Raw genomic sequence first — 21,456 nt, 5'->3', positions numbered from 1 at the left:
AAAGTGTGGTCATCTCTCAGGAAACTCTCAGAGCCAGCGAGATCCCTGCCCAGGAGGCTGTGGCTCCCATTTCCCACACAGACTCACCATGCAGCCCCGCATGACCTGCCTGCGCCACAGCGTCCAAAGAAGTCATCAAGAAATACTGTTTTCCTCCTGCACCTCCTTCTGCTCTTTCCCATTTCTCATCTGGGTTGCGAAGGGGTAAACTTCAACTGAGAAGGACTGAATTTGTGCCCCAGGCCTCTGGAAGCACCACCCAGCTCTGCAACTCTCATAGAAAGAAATGGCCTGCCGATCGCCAGTTCCACCAAAATATACACGTTACGCTTCAGCTACAGGAAATACTCAATATTCTGCAACTTTCACTGGACACAGTGTGGCCACCCTGCTACCTCCCACTCAGCTAGTCACACAGAGCAGCCCAAGTCCCGTGGACACAGCTCAGTCCAGTGGACTCAACCAGGTCTTGGGCCATCAGGGCTTCCCCTAAGTGCAGAGAAGCCAGCACCTGAACCTCTGAGATTTCAGTTACAAATCAGAGTCTAAGGCCATGATCTAACAACACTGCGTGTCTCCACTTACTCTTTTATAAAGCCAAGGACACAGAGTGACAGAAACGACCCCTTTCCCACTTGTCTGCCTGCCCCTCTGCCCCCTGCTTCAGCTCACCCACTTGAGGCTCTTCACCATCAGAAACTGTGTCGAGGTCAATGACTTGGGGAGAATACAGCAGAGCCTGGGACCTCTCCCACATCCATTTCAACACAGGCCGCACCCTCAGGGTCCAGGGCAGTTGGTGCCATGCATCCCTGGACGGTCAGTGGCATGGGAGTGACTGCCATGGGCACACCAGTCCTCACCAGCACAGGGGCTGGGCAGGGCTCTCTCTCAACTCTTGCCACAGTACAGGACCCCTCCTGAAGCAACTCTGACAAGTGCCCAGGCCCTCTGCACTAGGAGAGACTGCACCATCTCCAGGAGAGAAAGGAGTGGGGCCTGGGTCTCAGCCACACCCATCCCCCCGCCTTCCTTGTTCTCAGAGGAGAGTTCCCGGTGTCCCCCCCACACTGTGGGCTTCCTAGAATCCACTGTAGATGAGCTCAGAACAGCCCTCAGGCAGGAGAGCTTTATTTGAGTCTGTCTGCAGTCTGGTTGTATCATTTACTAAAGTTAGATCAAGTCAAATAGATTTGATCTATTCCTGTGCTTATGAGGGGACTTCAGGAAGTCCCTGGGGAAATGGATCGGAATGATGTTTATTCTGATGCAGAAACTGTTTAAAATCCATGCAGTTTTTTCATACTGTACATGCCCCATGAGTCCTTGAAGACCCTCAGCCACATGCACCCTAAAAACGTTTGCACCAAAATTTGCTTTTCTTTTAACTCTGTTTCCCACAAGCTGTTAACAAATGTTTATCTATGCACTTAAAGCAAGAGACAGAGACAAGATGGATGGACGGACGGACAGAGAGATCTTCCATCTGCTGGGCTCCCTCTCTAAATGCCTGTGACAAAACAGTAAAACTAAAATAAACAAAGTGACATCAAACACAGTGACAGGTGTCTTTGAACCCTCCTTGTAAATAGCCTGACTTCCTGTCAGGATGAATTAGTAACCGCCCATCTTATATTAAGTTTTGAAAAAAAATGACTGAGCCTGGGTATATTTTTTCAAGACATTCTTCTGCCAGTTGGCTAAAAGTTAATTCATTTATCAAAACTACAAAAATACTTAACTCATACAAACCATGCTGCTGGATGCATTCATATAGAATGGTATCAGATTTTTTCATAATAAAATACATGTGAAAAGAAAAATAAATAAAAAATGGCTGCAACAGCCAGGATTGGGCCAGGCCTAACCTGGGAGCCAGGGCTTCAATCCAGGTCTCCCCTATGAGTAGCAGGGGCCCACACATCTGAGCTATCACCTGTTGCCTCCCAGGGTGTGCCTAGCAAGAAGCTGGAATTGGAAGCAGAGAGAGGTCTCACACCCAGGCACTGCAATATGAAATGCAGGAACCCCCATGGTGTCTTCATTGCTCTGCCAAACACCTGCCTTCTACGAGCTTTTTAAAGTATTCTCCTACAGCTACAGGTTTTGTTTTTGTTTTTGTTTTTTAAGAGATTGATTTATGTATTTGAAAAGCAGCATTACAGAGAGAGAGGGAAAGACAGAGAGATCTTCCATTGCTGCTTCACTCCTTAGATGGCTGCAATGGCTCAGGGTTGGGCCAGGCAGAAGCCAGGAGTCAGGAACTTAATCTGGGTCCCCCATGTGGGTGGCAAAGGCCCAAGCACTTGGGCCATATTCCACTGCTTTCCCAGGCACATTAGCAGGGAGCTGGATCAGAAGTGAAGCAGCCAGGACTAGAACCAGCACCCATATGGGATGCTGGCATTGCAGGCAGCAGCTTTACCTGCTACACCCCAGCGGCGGCGCAGCTACAGTTCTTAGAAGGAGTCAGTCCAACATAACAGGAATTCTCATTATTACAACTGAGTGACCTATGGCTATGAGATGAATACATGGAAGGAAACTTGTCTGTGGACAAGGCAGACTGGGACATCAAGAGCAATTTCTATGGGACTATTCACTGTCCCTGAGACCCTGACAGCAACAGTTGTCATCTTTAGGGGTAAAGGAATCCTTTCAAAACAGAATCCAGTGTCTAGGCTGACGCTAGAGCCACAGGAACCTCAAAACATACCATAGGGAGTCAATATGTAATGTTCAGAGGAAGCAGCCAGGAAGGCAGAGACATAGCAAGGGCTATGTCCAATGAGGCACTTTTCCCTCTCTTTGTAGTTAGTTCCTCAGACAAAAGAAAGGATAGAAGACATGGATGGGGGTACGTTTTGGTACCCATGGGTGAGCATTTGGCTTAGCAGTTAAGCCACCAGTTGGGATCCACCAGCCTGCATCCCATATCAGAATGCCAGCTCCAGCTCCCTCTAATGCAGACCCCAGGAGTCAGCGGTGATGGCTTAAACACTTGGGTCCCTGCCATCCACGTGGGAGATCTGGATGGAGTTCCTGGCTTTAGCCCCAGCTCAGTCCCAACCACTCTGGGCATTTAGAGAGTAAACCAGTAGACTGAAGTGCGCGTTCTCTCTCTCTCTTGTAAATAAAATTAAACACACACACACACACACACACACACACACATTTCTGGTACCCAGGTTCCTGATGGCCAGATGTTTCCCTCACATCTCAATGGCAGCTCGAGTTTGTGTCCATGGCGGGGGGTGGGGGGGCCTCTAAATCCTCCCCTGGGACTGGTCTTGACCCAAGAAAAGTGGGGGCTTGGTTTCCTTACCCTGGGGTGATGTCCTCTACAGTCTTGTTTTCCCAGTTCCCAGACCCATCCAGGCATCTCCAGCCACAGTGATTAACTACCATCACTGAAGCACTGAACTAGACATGTGCTACAAGTGGCCTTCGAACACTCCTGGAAAACGTATATGATGAAAAAACAATGCATGGGTTTCCAAAGTTTTTTGCACCAAAATAAATCTACGGTTGAATTACATTTTCCAGCAGTGTTTCTGAAGAACCTGCGTACATGCAGAGACGCATACACACACACACACACACACACACACATCCATGCACATGCTGTCATGTTTATTCACAAAGAGTTGTGCACTCAAAATGCATATACTTAGAGTCTCACATGTATCCACAGACTCACACACATTCACACTTTCAGCTACTCACAAAGCACCCACAGACACACAGACACGCTAACACTCAGACTCCCCACAGTCAGACTCCCCACACTCACACGCACTGGGCAGGGACTCAAGTCCTAGAGCTCTGGGCTTCATCCTAGATCTGCCTCAACTCCCTTCTTAAAGCCTGTTTCCCCACATGAAAGGCAGAATACTAAATACACAACAAAGCAGGATACACATGCCCAGTTGGTGCCACGAGGTTTAACAGATGAGTTAGCTGTGAATGCAGAGCAACGGCTCCCCACCCTTGCAAGTCACAGCTTCACTGACCTGCCCCGCCCCACACTCACGCACCCCTGATTCCCCACCCTGTGTCTTTTCTCCTTGTCGCCGTCTCAGTACTGCCTGGTGTGCGCAGCACCACCACGGTTTTTGCTGTGTCTGCCTTCACGGAATGCCAGCTCAGCAGAGGTCTTCGTGCACAGCCAGAACCCCAGTGCCCAGAACACTGCTTGGCACGTGGTAGCTACTCAATAACTATTCCCTGGGCAAATAAATGTCTTCCAGGGGACTTCAGAAAGTTCACAGAAAAAAAAAAAACAGAATGAACAATAAGTTTACTTTGGGAGTGGGTATTTAGTTTAACAGTTGGGACACCTACATCCCATGGCTCCTGACTCCAGCTTCCTGCTGGAGGTGGCAGTGATGGCTCAAGTAGTTGGGTTCCTGACACCCATGTTGGACATTTAGGTTGCATCTTCTGCTTCCTGGCCCTGGCACTCAGCCCAGTCTCCTGTTGCAGGCCTTTGGGGAGGGAACAACCAGTAGATGGCAGCTAAGTGTATGTGTGTGTGTGTGTGTGTGTGTAGGTATGTGTGTCTCAAATAACTTCTAAAAGATAACTTGATTTTGGTACAAAAAGATCTTGAAATTCATTCATTTTTTCCATAGCACGCATTTTCCATGAAGTTTTAGAGGGCCCTTTGTATGCATGGATTTCAAGACTTTTTGCAGCAAAACAAGCTTTTTAAAAATTTTATTTAATTTTCTTTGAAAGGCAGAGAGACACAAAAAAGGCAGAGATAGATAGAAATTTTCCATCTACTCGTTCATTCCCCAGATGCTTTTAACAACCTGGGCTGGGCCAGGCCAAAGCTGAGGGCAGGTCATCCCATCCAGATCTGTCCTATAGGTGGCAGAGACCCAAGGACACTCACCTGCTGTCTCCCAGGGTGTGCACAAGTAGGGAGCTGGATGAGGAACAGGGACTTGAATACAGGCCCTCGGGAACAGGATGTGGGCATCCCAAACAGTATCTTAGCCATGGCATCAAAATAAGTTTATGCTTTTAGTTTTGTTTTCCCATGAACTTTTTGGAGTACCCTCCTAAGTACAGTAAGCATTCAGTACACAGGGGAGGGCCCATCCTGACAGAGTAGAAGGGCACAGGGCCCTTTCAGCATGAGGAAAAGGAGGACCCACACACACAGGAGGTGGAGATTCCTCCTTGTGCGGGGGTGAGAGAGGAGGTGCTTCTCCCGTCTCCTGGGGAAGGCAAGGACAGCTCTAGAACCCAGGCACAGAGGAAGAGGGAAGCACCCTCTAATGTGGCTTTGCTTCTCTTTGTTTTTAATATTTATTTTTTGTTTTATTTAGAAGGCTCAGAGGGACCGACGCCATGGCTCAATAGGCTAATCCTCCACCTGCGGTGCCAGCACACTGGGTTCTAGTCCCGGTCAGGGCGCCGAATTCTGTCCCGGTTGCCTCTCTTCCAGGCCAGCTCTCTGCTGTGGCCCGGAAGCGCAGTGGGGGATGGCCCAGGTGCTTGGGCCCTGCACCCGCATGGGAGACCAGGAGAAGCACCTGGCTCCTGGCTTTGGATCAGCGCAGTGCACCGGCCGCAGCGTGCCGGCCGCAGCAGCCACTGGAGGGTGAACCAATGGCAAAGGAAGACCTTTCTCTCTATCTCTCTCACTGTCCACTCTGCCTGTCAAAAAAAAAAAAAAAAAGAAGAAGGCACAGAGGGAGAGACAGACAGACACAGACAGAGAGAGAGACAGAGAGAGAGAGATCTCTTCCATCCACTGGTTTACTTCCCAAATGGCTACAATGGCCAGGGATGAACCAGGTCAAAGCTGGGAACCTAGACTCCATCCAGTCTCCCATGTGAGTGCAGGAGCCCAAGTACTTGGGCCATCCTCTGCTGCTTTCCCAGGTGCATTAACATGGAGCTAGATCAGAAGTGGAGCAGCCAGGACTTGAGCAGGCACTGATATGGGTTTCTGGTGTCACAGGCAACAGCTTAACCCACTGCACCCCAACGCCAACCCCCTGTGTGGGTCTGATGAGATGGAGATGCTGCTCACTTGCTGCCTTAGAATATGGAATCAACCGAGGTGTCCATCATCAGATGAATGGATAAAGAAAACTGGCGTCTATAAACAATAGAATATTATTCAGCTATTAAAAAAAGAATGAAATCCCATCATTTGCAGCAAAGTGGATGGAACTGGAGGGCATCACGTTGAGTGAAATAAGCTGAACTCAGAAAGACAAATGCTGCGTGTTCTATCTTCTATGTGGAGAATAAAATTAAACAAACGAACAAAACACCTCACTCTGAACACGGAATATTCATTACTAGAGTCTGGGAGGGAAAAGGGGGTTTTGGTTGTTAAAAAAAAATAGGGGAATCTGGTGTGGGTCATTAACTGTGTCAAAGATGTTAATAGGAGGTGTTTACAGGGGAGACGCTTACTAAGCACACACAGAGCTAAACTCAGTAATCCTCTTAGGTATGTGGGAATTCTCACGAGTTTTGTTTTATAAACTTACAACTATTCTGAAATAAAATGGATTTTAAAGAAGAAGTAGAGGCTGGCACTGTGGCCTAGTAGGCTAAGCCTCAGCCTGCAGCGCCAGCATCCCATATGGGCATCAGTTCAAGTCCTGGCTGCTCCACTTCCGATCCTGCTCTCTGCTATGGCCTGGGAAAGCAGTAGAAGATGGCCCAAGTGCTTGGGCTCCTGCAGTCATGTGGAAGACCCAGAAGAATCTTCTGGCTTTGGATCTGCCCAGCTCCAGCTGTTGAAGCCATTTGGGGAGTGAATTAGCCGATGTCAGACCTTTCTCTCTGTCTTTCCCTCTCTATGTCTGTAACTCTACCTTTCAAATTAATAAATAAATCTTTAAAAAAAATAATCAATGACCCAAGGTGACTCAGAAAACTGAAAATACTATGATATGCAGCCCTCCCATACCTGCAGATATGAAATCTATTTCTCAAAGAGACATCTATACTCCTGTGTGCACTGAAGCCTTATTCACAATAGCCAAGACATGGAAACAGACAGAGTGTCTGCTTATGGAGAGATGGGAAGAGAAAACGTGCAGATGCACAGTGGCGTACCAGTCAGCCTCCTCAAAGGAGGAAATCCAGTTGTTCCAAACAGCAGGGATAGACCCGGAGGACACCATGCTAAGTAAGATAAGCAGGCACAGGGACACACACACACTGCACAATCTCACTCCCGTGTGAAATCGAAACATGCCACACTCCTTGCAGTCGGTGTTGCTGTGCTGCGGGTTAAGCTGCTGTGTGTGACACCTGCATCCCACGTCAGATCCCATCCCCGCTTTGGATCCAGCTTCCTGGGCACCCTGGGAGGCAGCAGTGATGGGCCAAGTACTTGGGTTCCTGCCACCCACGTGGGAGACCTAAATGGAGTCTCCATGCTTCTGGCTTCAGCCTAACCCAGCTCTGGCTGTTGTGGGCATTTGGGTGGTGAACCAGTAGATGGAAGATCTCTCTATCCCTCTCCTGCCTTGCAAATAATAATAACAAATCAACTTAAAATATAAAATATTCAAACTCCCAATAGCAGAGAGTAGAACAGTGGTGGCTAGGGGCTACAGGGCAGTGGGAGAAAATAAGGAAATATTGGTCAAATGTATCAAGTTTCAGTTCTGCAGGATGAATAGGGTCTTGGGGCTTCACACACAGCATGAAGCCCAGGTTGTGATACTCTGCTATGTACTCAGCTTGCTAAAGGAGGCAATTTTTTCTAAAGGTTTGTTTATGTATTTGGGAGGCAGAGTTACAGACAGACGGAGAGACACAGAGTGAGGTCATCTATCTGCTGGTTCACTCCACAAATAGCTGCAATGGCCAGAGCTGGGCCAATCTGAAGCCAAGAGCCAGGAGATTCTTCCAGGTCTTCCACGTGGGTACAGGGACCCAAGGACTTGGGCCATCTTCTGCTCCTTTCCCAGGCCATCAGCAGGGAGCTGGATTGGAAACAGAGCAGTTAGGACTCAAATGAGAGCCCATATGGGATACTGGCACTGCATGCAGCGGCTTAGCCTACTATGCTACAGCGCTAGCCCCAAAGAGTCATTCCTGCACATTGTCACCACACAGCAAAAGGTAGCCATGGGAGGCAGTGGACGTGTTAATTACTTCACAATGTACACACCTGTCACAGTGTGCCATGTGTGTTATGTATGAACATGTACAATTCTTACTTGTCCAGTAGACCTCCATAAAGCCAGACAAAAAGTAGCCCAGGAGCAGGGAACCGGCCTAGTAGTTAGGATGCTGGTTGGGGGCCCATATCCAACGTCAGAACGCCTGGCTTCATCTCAGCTCCACTCCAAACTCCAGCCTCCTGCTAATGCACACCCTGGAAGGCAGCAGGGGATGGCTCAAGTCACTGAGTTCCTGTCAGCCACTCAGCCTGGCTCTGGTTGCCGCCTGCCTGGGGCTGTTGCGGGCATCTGGGAAGTGAGCCATCAGATGGGGGTTCTGTCTGTCTGTCTGTCTGTCTTTATCTACCTGTGTGTATGTGTGCATCTCTGCTTCCCAGTTTTTTTTTTTTTTTAAGTTCATTCATGTACCATTTACTGCAGACAACTGCTATGTGCCAGGTACTGATTGGGCTGCAGAGAATAAGGGAAAGAGCATAGGAGGTGACCAAATTGCCCCCCGAGCGCCTGTGACATTCTCACATCCCAGGAACTCCCACACTGAGACCAGGATGGCTGGTCACCCTCCTGGGACACCCGTCTGGCCCTGGCATTTGCCCCCACAGCTCTGGGCCTGGGATGAGTTTAGGCTCCTGAGGGCAGTTCTGAGCTATAGGCGTGAGGGGCTCCAGAGAGCTGGGAGGTGAGGGGGAGCCCTGCACAGTGGCAGTGGGATGCAGAACCCAGTGCCAGGAGTCAGAGAGGCTGGGTTAGCGGCCCAGCCCCAGGGGTGGTCACTGGGTGAAGTGGTTGAGATGCCCACATCTCACATCTGAGCGCCACTCCTCGCTCTAGCTTCCTATGAAGGCAGAGAGCAAGGGAGGGCTCAAGCAGATGGGTCCCTGTCACTCCTGTGGGAGGCCTAGATGGAGCTCCTGGCTCATGGCTGCAGCCTGGCCCAGTCCCCAGCTATTGTAGGCATTTAGGGAGTGAATTATCAGCAGCTCCCTCTCTCTCTCTCGCTCTCGCTCTTGCTCTCCCTTTAAAATACGTAAAAATTTTATACACAGGTGTTTTTTGTTGGTTTGTTTTTTAAAAGATTTATTTATTTGTTTGAAAAGCAGAGTTACAGAGAGGCAGAAAGAGAGAGGTCTTCCATCCACTGGATCACTCCCCAGATTGCCGCAACGGCCAGAGCTACGCTGATCTGAAGCCAGGAGCTAGGAGGTTCTTCCAAGTCTCCCATGTGGGTACAGGGGCCCAAGGATTTGGGCCATCTTCCACTGTTTTCCCAGGCCATAACAGAGACCTGGTTTGGAAGTAGAGCAGCCGGGACTCAAACTGGCACCCATATGGGATGCTGGCCCTGCAGGCCTCAGCTTTACCTGCCATGCCACAGCACCAGCCCCTATACACAAGTTTTAAAGCCCAGCTCCATCCTGCCTGCCTTCCTGGGGTCCTTCCTCTTTGTCTGTCCTCCGACCTGTAAAGCAGGCACGGTCATCTGGACCTCAGAGCCTGTGGTCAGCAATAGTGCTTTCTTGCGGGAGTCCCTGAGTCAAGCAAAAGAAATTAAAATCTATGTATCATAGGGGTCTTCAAAAAATTCATGGAAATGCATATATATATACACACACACACACACACACAAATAAGAATAAGCTGTGTTTTTCCTATACATATGAGGATATGTGAAGAGGTTCACATGGAATTTTGGTGCAAAATATTTTGAAATCAATGCAGTATTTTGTAATACACATTTTTCTCTTTTTAAAAAATTTGTATTTAGGGACCAGTGCTGTGGCGTAGCGGGTAGAAACTCTGCCTGCAGTGCTGGCATCCCATTTGGATGCCTGTTCTAGTCCCAGCTACTCCATTTCCCATCCAGCTCTCTGCTATGGCCTGGGAAAGCAGTGGAAAGTGGCACAAGTACTTGGGCCCCTGAACCTGCGTGGGAGACCTGGGGGAAGCTCCTGGCCCCTGGCTTTGGATCAGCTCAGCTCTGGCCATTGCAGCATCTGGGGAGTGAACCAGTGGATGGAAAACCTCTTTCTCTCGCTCATTCACTTGCTCTCGCTCTCTCTCTTTCTGCTTATGCCTCTCTCTAAATCTGCCTTTTAAATAAACAAATAGATCTTTAAAAAAAAAAAAAACTGTGTATATTTGTGAGAGAGATAGAGTTCTCATCTATAATACTCATTTTCATGAACTTTAAAAAAAAAAACTCTTACATTTTTTAAAAATTTACTTAAAAGAGAGACAAAGGCAGACAGATATCCTACTCACTGGTTCACTTCCCAAATTCCCACAACCTCTGGGACTGAGCCAGTCAAAGCCAGGAGCCAGGAACTGCATCCAGGTCTCCCACGTGGGTGACAGTGACCCAAGGACTTGAGCCATCACTGCTGCTGCCCAGAGTGCCCATTAGCAGAGAGCTGGCGTCAGGAGAGAAGCCAAGACTGAAACCAGGGGCCAGCACTGTGGCATAGCGGGTAAAGCTATTGCCTGCAGTGCCAGCATCCAATTTAGGTACCCGTTTGATTCCCAGATGTTCCACTGCCAATCCAGCTCCCTGCTAATGCACCTGGGAAAGCAGCAAGAGATGGCCCAAGTGTTTGGGCCCCTGTACCCTCGTGGGAGACCTGGGAGAAGCTCCCGGCTCCTGGCTTTGGCCTGGCCTTGGCCATTGTGGCCATTTGGGGAGTGAACCCTTGGATGGAAGACCTCTCTCTGTGTCTATCTCTGTAACTCTGCCTTTTAAATAAATAAAATAAATATTTAAAAAGAAAATTTAAATACCTGCAGAAGAGGGTCTTCAAGAAGTTCATGGAAAAATGTGGATTGTGGGGGAAAGATACACATGGAGGAACAAATTATGTTTTTTTCTAGACATACAAGGGGCTTCAAAGAAAGTTCATGGATAATGCGATTCAAAGATATCTACTTTGAAATGTGTACTTTGTAATCCTATGAATGTCTCTTTTTAAAATTCTTACTTCAGAGGCAGAGAGAAAACTCCCATCCATACCATGTGTATTTCAAGAGCTGTCATATGCCTGGATTTCAAAGTTTCTCTACCAGAGTAAACATCTTTTAACTCCATTCCGCACAAGCTTTCCAAAGCGCCCTCCTCCTTGTCTGTGATGCAGCCCATTGTATAAACAAGGCACAGTGAGAGACTGAAAACAAAGCTGATAAACGAGAGCAGTGACGTCAGTGGCTAGATGGCGCAGTAGCCCACCTGTCCCGAGGCAGCGTGTGGGGAACTGATAGGCAGGCTCCAGCTTGGAGGTGCTGGACAAAGGCAGGGGTCCCATTCCCGGGAGGGCAGAGCCAGGCAGAGCCAGACCTCAGCCTGCCACTCACAGTGACGCACAATCTGAAACCTACGGATTGTTGACTTCTGGAATTTTCCACGTTCCCTTTTCATTATCAGGGGTACCGGAAACCTCAGGGGGCGGGGGGAGCCGTGGGGAGGGGTCTCCACCGAGCATGCTGCGCTCCTCCGTGTGTTCACAGAGGTGTTTGCCAAGGAGAACTGCACCAGACACCGGCAGGACGGGTGCCATCACCCGCCTCACTGTCTTCCTGAGGCTCCCAGGAGCTGGGCTTCCACCCTTGCTCTGCGGCTTCACACAGAAGGCTCCAACTCCCTGGCCTCAGTGTCCTCTATGAAACCTGAGGTCCAGGTGCCACCGGCTGGAGCAAGATGACGCAGAGAACACCCAGGCTCACGGTGAGTGAGCAGCACAAAGACAGGAGAGAAGGGGCCCAGGGCAGGGGGTAGCAGGCAGTCCCAGCTCTGGACTACCTGCCTGTCTAACTACCCATCTGCCAGTCAGTCGATGTAGCTGAGACAAGAGAGCACCCATCTACTGATTCACTCCCCAGGTGCCCACAATAAACAGGCCTGGCCAGGCTGAAGCCAGGAGTGGGAACTCCATCTAGGTGTGTTGTGTGAGTGGCAGGGGCCGAAGTCCTGGTGAGCTGTCCACCTGCTGCCTCCCAGGGTCACATCAGCAGGAAGCTGGAGTCAGGAGTGGAGCCGGGACTCGAACCCAGGTCCTCCAAGGTGAGACCAGACAGCCTCACTGCTGCCTACAGCTCTGGCATTTACCTTTAAAGCCTTGCTCTTTGGGGAGGTAGAAACTCAGAGAAGTGAAGTGCCTGGCCCAAAGACACACAGCGCATCCATCAACAGCAGACTGAGTTTTCTGCCTAGGAATTAAGGGAGTTCCCAGGTATTTTATGTCAGAAATCCTATGTCAGGGAAGCCGTTGGGAGGGCCTGGGGTGGCCGGAAGGGTTGTCCCTGGCCCTGTGGGAAGGAGGAGCATCAGCCCAGGCCACTGGACCTCCCTGGGCCAGGAACCCCCAGCATCCGCTCCTGAGTAGACCACGAGGACAAAAGCAGTTAACCAGTCTGTGTCTGTGATGACTGGACAATTTGGGACCGCCTGCCATTCAGCCCATTGTGTGGCCTCGGTGACAATGGCCTCCAACCGCAAAGCTCTGGCAGCCCAGAGTCTTGATGACTCAAGACTGGGGGTACTGGGGCACCTTCTCCAGTTCCTCGGGGCCCAGGAGGGGCAAGGTGGTGGTCGCGCCCACCTCGGGCTGCACACTGCCCCACCCCTGTGCCTTGTGGCCTGTGTTTCCAGGCTAAGCCAGGAAGAGCCACAGTCCTTCCTTCCTCCTCCTCCTCCCCCCCCTCCCCCCCCCCGCCTCCCCCTCCTCCTCCTCCTCCTCCAACAAGTAAATAAACAGAAACCCCAGCCCCGGTACAGCACAGCACGCATGCCTTTTCCACAAGCTCCAGGTTGTCTTGGGCACTGGAGGGTTTTGTCTGCCTGCACAGTCCACTTCCCTGGGCAGCATGAAACATTAGTGGGACTGGGCAGCCCTGGGCCCAAGTGTAGAGGACCTGCACCTTCCAGAGAGCCTGGTGCCCCCTCCTCAACAACGTCCACCTCCCCCAAGTGGACCCCAGCCTTCCCGTGAGGCCGGGGGTCTGCCTCTGGGCAGCAAGGCCCATGCTGACCCCTACCCCCACCAAGAGACCCACAGACCAGAAAGGCCTTCCCTTGGATCCAGGGATGAACGCACCTCTTCTCTCCTTCCCAGGCTGCCTTGCTGCCTCTGCACCTCCCCGAACAGCCCCCGAGGCTCAGCATATACACTCACCCATACTCAGCTGCCCATGTGCACCTGGTGCTTCCTGCCCCCCAGCCCCTGCCCTCCCAGCTCTCTTGCCACAGACGCCTTTCCACAGAACCGTGCCCGCTGAATTCCTGGCCAGCCCCTGAGCCCCTATGCAGTTTATGCAAAGTGTGTCTCCCCACCCCCCGACCCTCAGCTTCCTGTTCCTTTAGCTATCGCTCAGCCTCACACCCTGTCTTACCGGCCTTCTGTCTCGCCCACCTGTGGGGCTAGGACCTGTTCCTCTTCCCACCCTACCCTTCCACCCAAGAGCTGGGCATGGAGATGTCAGTGAATACCCCCAAGGGAATGAGGGTGTGAGTGAGTCGCCCAAGTCCATGCAGAAAGAGAGGCGTCCAGGGGTCACCTGGGACAGAGAGAAGAAGACCTCCGGAATGCCACCCACGGGCACACGGGAGGCCTGAGGCACCTGTGCTATCCCGCCCTCTCCTCCTCACCTGGCCCCGGCCCAGCCCCGCTTACCTGGCCTGCAGGTGACAAGGAGGCTCACAGCCAGAACAATCAGGTGCCCATGCCAGTGCCCCGGGTGTGCAGGCTCCTCCTGGCCCATCCTCCTGCCCTCTGGGGCTGTGTTCCTCACCCCCGGGGCGAGTCCCTGCGACTGAACCCAGCCCAGCCTGGCCCCAGCTCCAGGCAGAGCAGTGAGGACACACCTTATCAATTTCCCAAGAGGGGCAGGGCCTGCCCTAGGGGAAAGCAGTGGGTGCCACCTCTGCCGCCCAGGTCAGCCTGCATTATTCAGTGGCCGTGTGGTGACTAACACCTGCAGGCTCACATGTTCCAGGAGGAGGGGGTCCACAGACCCCTCCCTGGACAACAGTTGGCTCCATACGAACCCCTGTCCAGGCAACAGCTGGCTCCCAGGTCAGTTGCCAAACTAAGACCCCCACAGGGACCCAGGGAGGTCGCAGTCCTAGGTACAAATCTACCTCCATTCTCCTAAGCCCCCAGCTTCTACCTGACACCCTCATCTCGGGCTGGCACCACCAGACTGGAGCTGGGTGGATCCTTCCTGGGAGAGGCCCTGCTGCCTCTGGCAGGTCTGGAACGCGTAGGAGTGCAAGGAAGGCTGCGTTTCCCCATGGCAGCTCCTGCCCACCCAGGGGAGCTGAGGGCTGGGCTTATCATACCCGCCAGGGCCCCCTCCAGAGCCCCCCATAGGCCTCCACTTGAAGCCCAGTATGGGGGCTTCAAGCCCTCACCGCCTAGCAACACCCTTCAGATGCCCTCACTGTGGCAGAAAGGGAGACCAAGGGCTAGAACAGGTGAAGAGGGGCTTCGGGGGGTTCTGCATCCTCCTTGCAAACCCCACAACCTCCATGGGCTGATCACCCACACCTGGACATTGTAGCAGCTGCCCCAGAGGTGGGTCCCCCCCACCCTGCCAGCTGCTCAGAGCAACCCTTTCTGAGGACCCTGCCCCTCCGTGGCCCCCACATTTCTCCCTGGTGTGGGTTCTCAGGAGACAACACCCCACAACCATCATGTGTCCAGATGCTAAGAGATGAACTGGGTTTGTCATCTCCTATCTCCAACAGGATGCAGGTGCAGGTGCCTGGGGTACAAGTGACTGCAGATTCAGACCTCAGAGTGCACGGCACAGGGCCTCACATCTCTCCCCTCCTACCTCCTGTACCTGGAGCCAAACCCCAGGGACCCATGGCCCCAGGAAAGCTGATCAGCAACTGCTCCACACAATTTCCTGGTAACTGACTCCTGCTCACCCTCAGCACACACACGCCTTGAGCCTCCACCAGACTCTGGGCTTGCAGCCTGGTCGAGGTGGTCTCATGAACAAGAACATGTGATAGGACTGGAGTGCAGAGGTCAGTGGGAGACACCACACCCAGCCTGGGAGGGGGTGGGGAATTGGGGAAGGCTTCCTGGAGGAGATGTCACAATCAACAAACTGAAGCCTGGGGGGGCGGGGGCCGGGCAGTGGCAATGGAGTGTGGGAAAGAGAGTCACGGGGAGAAGACGGTGGCTGGAGACATCAGAGAGAAAGGAAGGAGGAAGGCGAGGATGGCCTTCATCTAAACCCTGACCTCCAAGTTTTCCACCAAGGCACTGTTCCTGTTCCTGGAGGAACAGAGACCAAGCCAGTAGGTCTTCTGCGTGGTCACTGTGTTTGTCTCCCCACTTCACAGGTGAGAAAACTGAGGCCCCTACACACACACACACACACACACACACACTCTCTCTCTCTCTCTCTCTCCCTCCCTCCCCCCACCCCAGGCACCTTCAAGATCAATCACAGTGCTGGAACTGGGCCCTAGGCCTCTGGACTCCCTATCCAGTGCTCATCCCACATAAGCATTTCAAGTTGTCTTTCTCCAAGGCACAGCAGTAAGCATCCCCAAGTGTCCATCAGTCCATGAGGACTGCCCTCTGCCCTTACAAGAGGCCCTGGGTCCATGCACCTGCTATGTGAGTCGGGCATGGTCTCCAGCCATCACCAAGCTAGACTTTTTACTGCACAGGTAGCTGTGGTGAATGGCTCCATTGCACAGATGAGAAAGCTGAGGCCAAGGATGTGCCCGAAGTCACCTAGCTAGAACAGACAGAGGTGGGCTGTAAGCTTGATGTTTCTCGCTGCTATATCGATGCCTCCCCAGGGGACATCCTGTGACAGCAAGGGGCAGGGCACTGGGCTGGTGGCCGCCAGGGTACCAGACAATGCTGCGTGTCCCCCAAAGGTTCGTGCATTGGAAACGTAATCCCCAAATTCCTGTGTCAGTGGTATTGGGAGGTGACAAGGATGAGATGAGTTCATGTGGGTAGAAACCCCAGGATGCATCTGTGGCTTTATGAGGTGAGGAAGAGGGGCTGCAGCACAGATTCATGTCCCAGCTGTCCCACTTCCTTCCAATCCAGCTCCCTGCTATGGCCTGGAAAGGCAGCAGAACATAGCCCAAGTGCTTGGGCCCCTGCACCCACATGGGAGCCCCGGGTGCAGTTCCAGGCTCCTGGCTTCAGGCTGGCCCAGCCCTAACTGTTGCAGGCATTTGGGAAATGAACCAGTGGATGAAAGATTCGTCCCCCCCGCCCCTCCTTCCCTCCATTTCTCTCTCTCTCTCCCTCTCTCCTTCTCTCCCTCCCTCTCTCTCTTCTCTTTCTTCTCTCTCCTCTCCTCTTCTCTCTTCTCTCTCTCTCTTTTTGAGAAGCAGAGGGTGGGGGGAGACCCAGGGAGAGGCCCCCAACATAGAGGTGAAGAGAGCCCCAGAGAAGCTGTGCGTCCTCTCAAACGGAATTTTCCACGCAGGAAAAAAAAAGAATGAAGCCGGACAGTCAGGCTTAGAGGTCAAGAGGGAGTGACGGGGATCTGCCTTCAGATCCCCATGGCAACGGCAACAACAACAACGCTGGTATCTCCAGAGCACGCAGTGAATGCAGGGCATCAAGGAAACAGAAGAGCGCCAGGGGGCTAAGAGCACCAGCCTTGAACCCCAGCATCCAGGGATGACCTTTGGAGCCACGCCCCTCTCAGAACTTCACGACTCAACTTCGCATTCCGCGGGGTAGCTGTGTGAGGCGGTACTTTCACGACCCCATTTGACAGTGGGGCAAAGTGAGACATGCGGAAGTCGCCCAAGACGGCACAGCTGGGCACTGCAGGTTTGCTTTCATCATGCATTCTCAAGTGCAGGTGGGACAAGTGACCAGGGACAGGCAGCAGGACGGTGCCCCGGGGGCTGGGGGGCACCATCTGGGAGGTGGGGGCTAAAGGAAACGTCTGGATCTCAGGGAGGGCATCACTCCCAGGGACATCTGGCAAGACCTGGAGATGACGCAGCCGGGGTGAGCACAGCTGTTGGCACCTTGAGGCTGGGGCCAGGGTGGAGGTTCAGTATCCTGCAGTGCACGGCACAGCCCCTCAGCCGGCCCCCGAAACACAGGTGGTGCAGCCTGTCCCAGAGGAAGGGCAGGCTCTACACCCTGAGCTGCACCGCGGCCACGCCTGTGCCATCTTCCAATAAAAAGGGTTCTAGAGTCAACTCCTCGGGCCGGTGTCACACAGCGGGTTAAGCCTGCTATGCCAGCATCCCATATAGGATTCATGCAGGTTCTAGTCCCGGCTGCTCTACTTCTGACCCAGCTCCCTGCTAACGTGCCTGGGAAAGCAGCAGGCAATGGCCCAAGTCCTTGGACCCCTGAACCCACGTGGGAGACCTGGAAGAAGCTCCTAGCTCCCAGCTTCAGCCTGATCCAGTTGTGTCCATTTGGGGAGTGAGCCAGCGGATGGGAGGTCCCTCTGTTCCTCTCTCTTCCCATCTCTCCCTCTCTGTGTCACTCTGCCTCTCAAATCAATAAAGCAAACTTAAAAAATAAAACTAACTTTAACAAACATTTGCAGTTGGCAGAGTGCAGTTTTTCACCTGAGAGGTGCATCCTTTGTCACCTTGCTCCATGCCGTTCTCTACACATCACCTGCTCACTGCTCCCCAGTGACCACAGTGCATTTGGAGTAAAACCCAGACCCTTGCCAGGACCTTCAGAGTCCTGGATGGGGATGTGACTCCAGCCGCCTATTGGCCGGGCTCTCCCTGCTGTCCTCAGTGGACCCTGCACACTCGTAGGCAGGCTCCCCCCACCTTTGCACACACTGTGCCTCCCACCTGGCTGTCACAGCAGTTCCTGCTCGCTCCTCAGGCCCACCTCAGGGCCTTTGCACGTGTTGTTCCTTCCACCTGCCCAGGTCTCTGCTGGCTGCTTCCTGTCCCACTCAAATCAGAGATCTGCCCTCAGCACGCACTGAACTGCACTGCCCTCTCTATCACTCGTCACTCTGTTGTCCTTATTCCCTCCCCAGTACTTGTCAATTTTCTGTGTTTCTAATGTTTTTATTTTTTACTTTTTTACTTATTTATTTAAAAGACAGAGAGGGAGGGAGGGAGAGAGAGAGAGAAAATTCTCCCACCTGCTTGTTCACTCCCCAAATGCCCTCAACAGCCAGAGCCAGGAACTCCATCCGGGTCTCCCGCATGGGTGGCAGAGACCCAAGTCCTAGGGCCATCACCTGCTGCCTCCCTGGGCACTCATTTGGGGAGTGAGCCAGCAGAGGGAAGATCTTTCTCTTTCTCTCTCTCTTTCTCTCTAACTCTGCCTTTCAAATAAATAATTTAATCTTAAAAAAAAAAAAAAAAAGCCAAGCTGGGACCTGACTTGGTACTCAGACATCCCCATGCCTCTCCCTTTCCAGTTATTTTATCCATCATGTGGCCTGCCTGACTCCCTCTACGCCTGGGGGCACAGCAGGGGCTATGCCCACTTCAGACCTGGCTCAGCCTCGGCACAGGCCCTCAAAACACTAGTCAAATGATACAAACAAAACAAAAGTCCTAGGACTTCCTCAGGGCAGTTGGTTCTGGGTACTTGAGCTTTGGGGGGTGAGGTGGAAACGGGGGGCATGCTCAGGGAGGTGCCATCCTGCCTCCCCCTCCTTTTCAGAACCTTCCGGGTGATTCAGGACTCTGTTCACACCCTCCTCTGTCCACCCTGACATTTCACACATCACCTGCCACCCCTCCACCCTTTCCAAGTCCCACCCCCCCCAACCTCTCAAAAATGTAGAAACAGCCAGCCTCACCTCTGCTCCGGATTCTTCAGGGCCAGCTCATCACCCCAGGATCAGGTGGGACTCTCCAGCCTGGGCCCACCCCATCTGGGACCTGCCCATGGACGAGCTGGGCCTCACCTGCAGGCCTTTGCCTGGCTCTGCCCCACGCCAAGGCCTGCCCTCTCTCCTTCCCTACACCCCTTCACTCTCCTCCAAAGGCCTGGCTGCCCTGTGCCCCATCCTCCAGGCCTCCCTCGGACACAGCACACAGCCGCCCTCCCCGTGTCCAGAGCCCCTTTGTAACCATCTCCCACGCCATCATGACACACTCCAGGTTGGTGAAGATCACACAGGCTACCTAGCACACAGCAGGCACGCACTGGGCTCAGCAGTTAAGTCACCACTCGGGATGTCCACATCCTTTATCCAAGTGCCTGCTTCCAGTCCCAGCTCCCTGCTAATGCACACCCTGGGAGGCGGCAGGTGACAGCTCAAGTAGTGGGGTCCCTGCCATGTATGTGGGAGATCTGGATGGAGTTCTGGGCTTCTGGCTTTGGCCTGGCCCAGCCTGGATATTGCAGGCATTTGGGGAGTGAACCAGCAAATGGACTCACTCTCTCTCTCTCTCTCTTTCTTTCTTTCTTTCTGCAGGGACCCAAGCACTTGAGCTGCCCTCTCAGGTCTGCCTCAGCAGCAAGCCGGATTGGAAGCAGGAGAGCATGAACTTGAACCTGCATTCTGATACACAGTGTGGACACACCCGAGAGGCAGCTTCATTCCCTGCAGCACACTCACAGCCCCAGTGGTGGCTCAGCACCGTCCTGTGAGCTTAGGTGGAGGTGGGAAAATTGGGGATGGGACACGGAGGCCAACAGTTATCCTCATTGGTCTCTGGCTTTGAATTTCCTGAATGTGTTGGGTTTTGGGGTTTTTTTTTAGGACTTACTTACTTATCCAGAGGGAGAGGGAGAAAGAGGGAGAGAGGAGAGGAAACGTCCACCCTCTGGTGCCTTCCCCAAATGCCCACAACAGCCAGGGCTGAGCTAAGCCAAAGCCAGGAGCCAAGAGCTCCATCCAGGTCTCTGAGTACCTAGGCCATCTTCTGCTGCCTTCCCAGGTGCATCAGCAGGAAGCTGGATTGGAAGTAGAGCAGCCAGGACTTAGACCCACACTCCAGTATGGGATGCCGGTATCATGAGTAGTGGCTTACGCTGCTCTCATGGATTTCCTGGCTTTGGATCCAGCTGGGATGGAACCACACAGCTCGCACCACTGACCCTCAGCAGCCTCATCTGCACCTCAGAGCACTGAATGAGGTGGCAAACCCTGCACGCGGGGCCAGCCCCAGCCCCCCAGGAGGCTTACTGAAGCCTATAGCACACCTTGGCAGCCGGGGCTTTCCTGGGCTGGGCTGGCCACACCGGGACACTTCCTTGCCAGCGGCTCCTGTGGACACTTGAGATTAACAGCCCATTGTTGTGGTGTCACCCGAGCCGGCTGGCTTCCACAGGTGTGCCCAGGAGACCATGAGGACCAGCCGGGCATGCTGTCCTAGTGGAAGCAGCGGGGACTTTCCCCTCCCCGAGGTCTCTGCGAGGGCAGGTCAGGGGGAGGTCCACGCTGACCCCTTCCTGGCCAGCTGGCAAAAACGGGACAGTTGTGGGTGTCTGTGGCACCAGTTCCTGTCTGTCTGCTCTGTTTTCCAGTTCAAAGAGCAAGTGTAGCTGTCTCATTGTCACCAGCTTCCCCCACTCATTCACTCTCTCGTTTGGCAAATATTTACCGAACACCTGCCATGTGGCAATGTGTGTGCCCAGCACAAAGGATGCACACAGAGCAGTGAGGTCTAGGCCTCCTGCCTCTGCAGAAGAATGAATCTGCCCAGAACTGGGTGAGCAAGGGACAGGGGGCAGCTCCAGACAGAAGGCTTCTCTGCAGAGGTGAGCTTTGAGCCAAGACTGGAATGACAAGAGGGTTCCCATGCCGAGAAAGGCGCGGCAGGCCCATGGTGTAGTGTGTGCACAAGCTCTGAGGAGCGGGCGGGGTGTGGTGCCGTGGGTGAAGCGGCCCCTCAGAATGCTGGCTTTGAGCTTCTGCTCCTCTGCTTCTGACCCAGCTCCGTGCTAACGTGCCTGGGAAGGCAGCAGGTGATGGCCCGAGGACCTGAGTCCCTGCCACCCACATGGGAGACCCAGATGGGATTTCCAGCTTCTGATTCTCAGCCTCAGCACCAGCCCTGGCTGTCACGGGCATTGCAGGGAATGAAACAGGGGATGCGAGGGCTCTCTCCCCACCTTTCCACCTGTCAAAATTAATTCACTAATTCAAAGTGTTTTGGGTGCAAGAAACTTTCAGAAAGCCATGCCTACTTCTGTCTCTGTGCCTTTTCCACATATTTCTCAAAGGCCTCATCTACGCCCAGATTTTTAAAAAAATGCACCAAAATAAACAACTTTTCTTTCCATTTACTACGCACTTCTTGAAGGACCTTTGTATTTTAAAATCAGTGAAGCAGGAAGGGGCAGAGAGGATG

General features: G+C 52.8%; 2 protein-coding genes and 1 long non-coding RNA gene across 9 annotated transcripts in view; 2 read left to right on the top strand and 1 right to left on the bottom strand.

Moving 5' to 3' along the window:
* MBD3L1 (methyl-CpG binding domain protein 3 like 1) overlaps positions 1 to 6,884 on the top strand; it is a 117,296-nt gene extending 110,412 nt beyond the window's left edge. Inside the window, exon 4 of the transcript XR_011382918.1 lies at positions 21 to 6,884. The gene's annotated coding sequence lies outside the window, so the exon portion shown is untranslated. The remainder of the gene's footprint in view (positions 1 to 20) is intronic.
* The window catches only part of LOC100352724 (mucin-16), a 112,819-nt gene extending 98,759 nt beyond the window's left edge, over positions 1 to 14,060 (bottom strand). For all 7 annotated transcript variants that reach the window (XR_011382916.1, XR_011382917.1, XM_070059235.1 and 4 more), the window contains exon 1: positions 13,829 to 14,060. Coding sequence is in view for 5 of the 7 variants with exons in the window: in XM_070059235.1 (XP_069915336.1) it covers positions 13,829 to 13,916 (88 nt within the window). In the remaining 2 variants the exon portion in view is untranslated. The remainder of the gene's footprint in view (positions 1 to 13,828) is intronic.
* Positions 14,061 to 14,270: 210 nt separating this feature from the next.
* On the top strand, positions 14,271 to 21,394 carry LOC127488545 (uncharacterized). The gene is made up of 2 exons (XR_007916291.2): positions 14,271 to 16,981; positions 19,575 to 21,394. It is a non-coding gene; the product is annotated as an uncharacterized lncRNA (long non-coding RNA).
* The last annotated feature ends 62 nt before the right edge of the window (positions 21,395 to 21,456 follow it).

The sequence above is a fragment of the Oryctolagus cuniculus genome, chromosome 16 (genome assembly GCF_964237555.1).
Source record: "Oryctolagus cuniculus chromosome 16, mOryCun1.1, whole genome shotgun sequence".
Classification (NCBI taxonomy): Eukaryota; Metazoa; Chordata; class Mammalia; order Lagomorpha; family Leporidae; genus Oryctolagus; species Oryctolagus cuniculus.
This window is presented reverse-complemented; position numbering and strand designations above follow the sequence as displayed.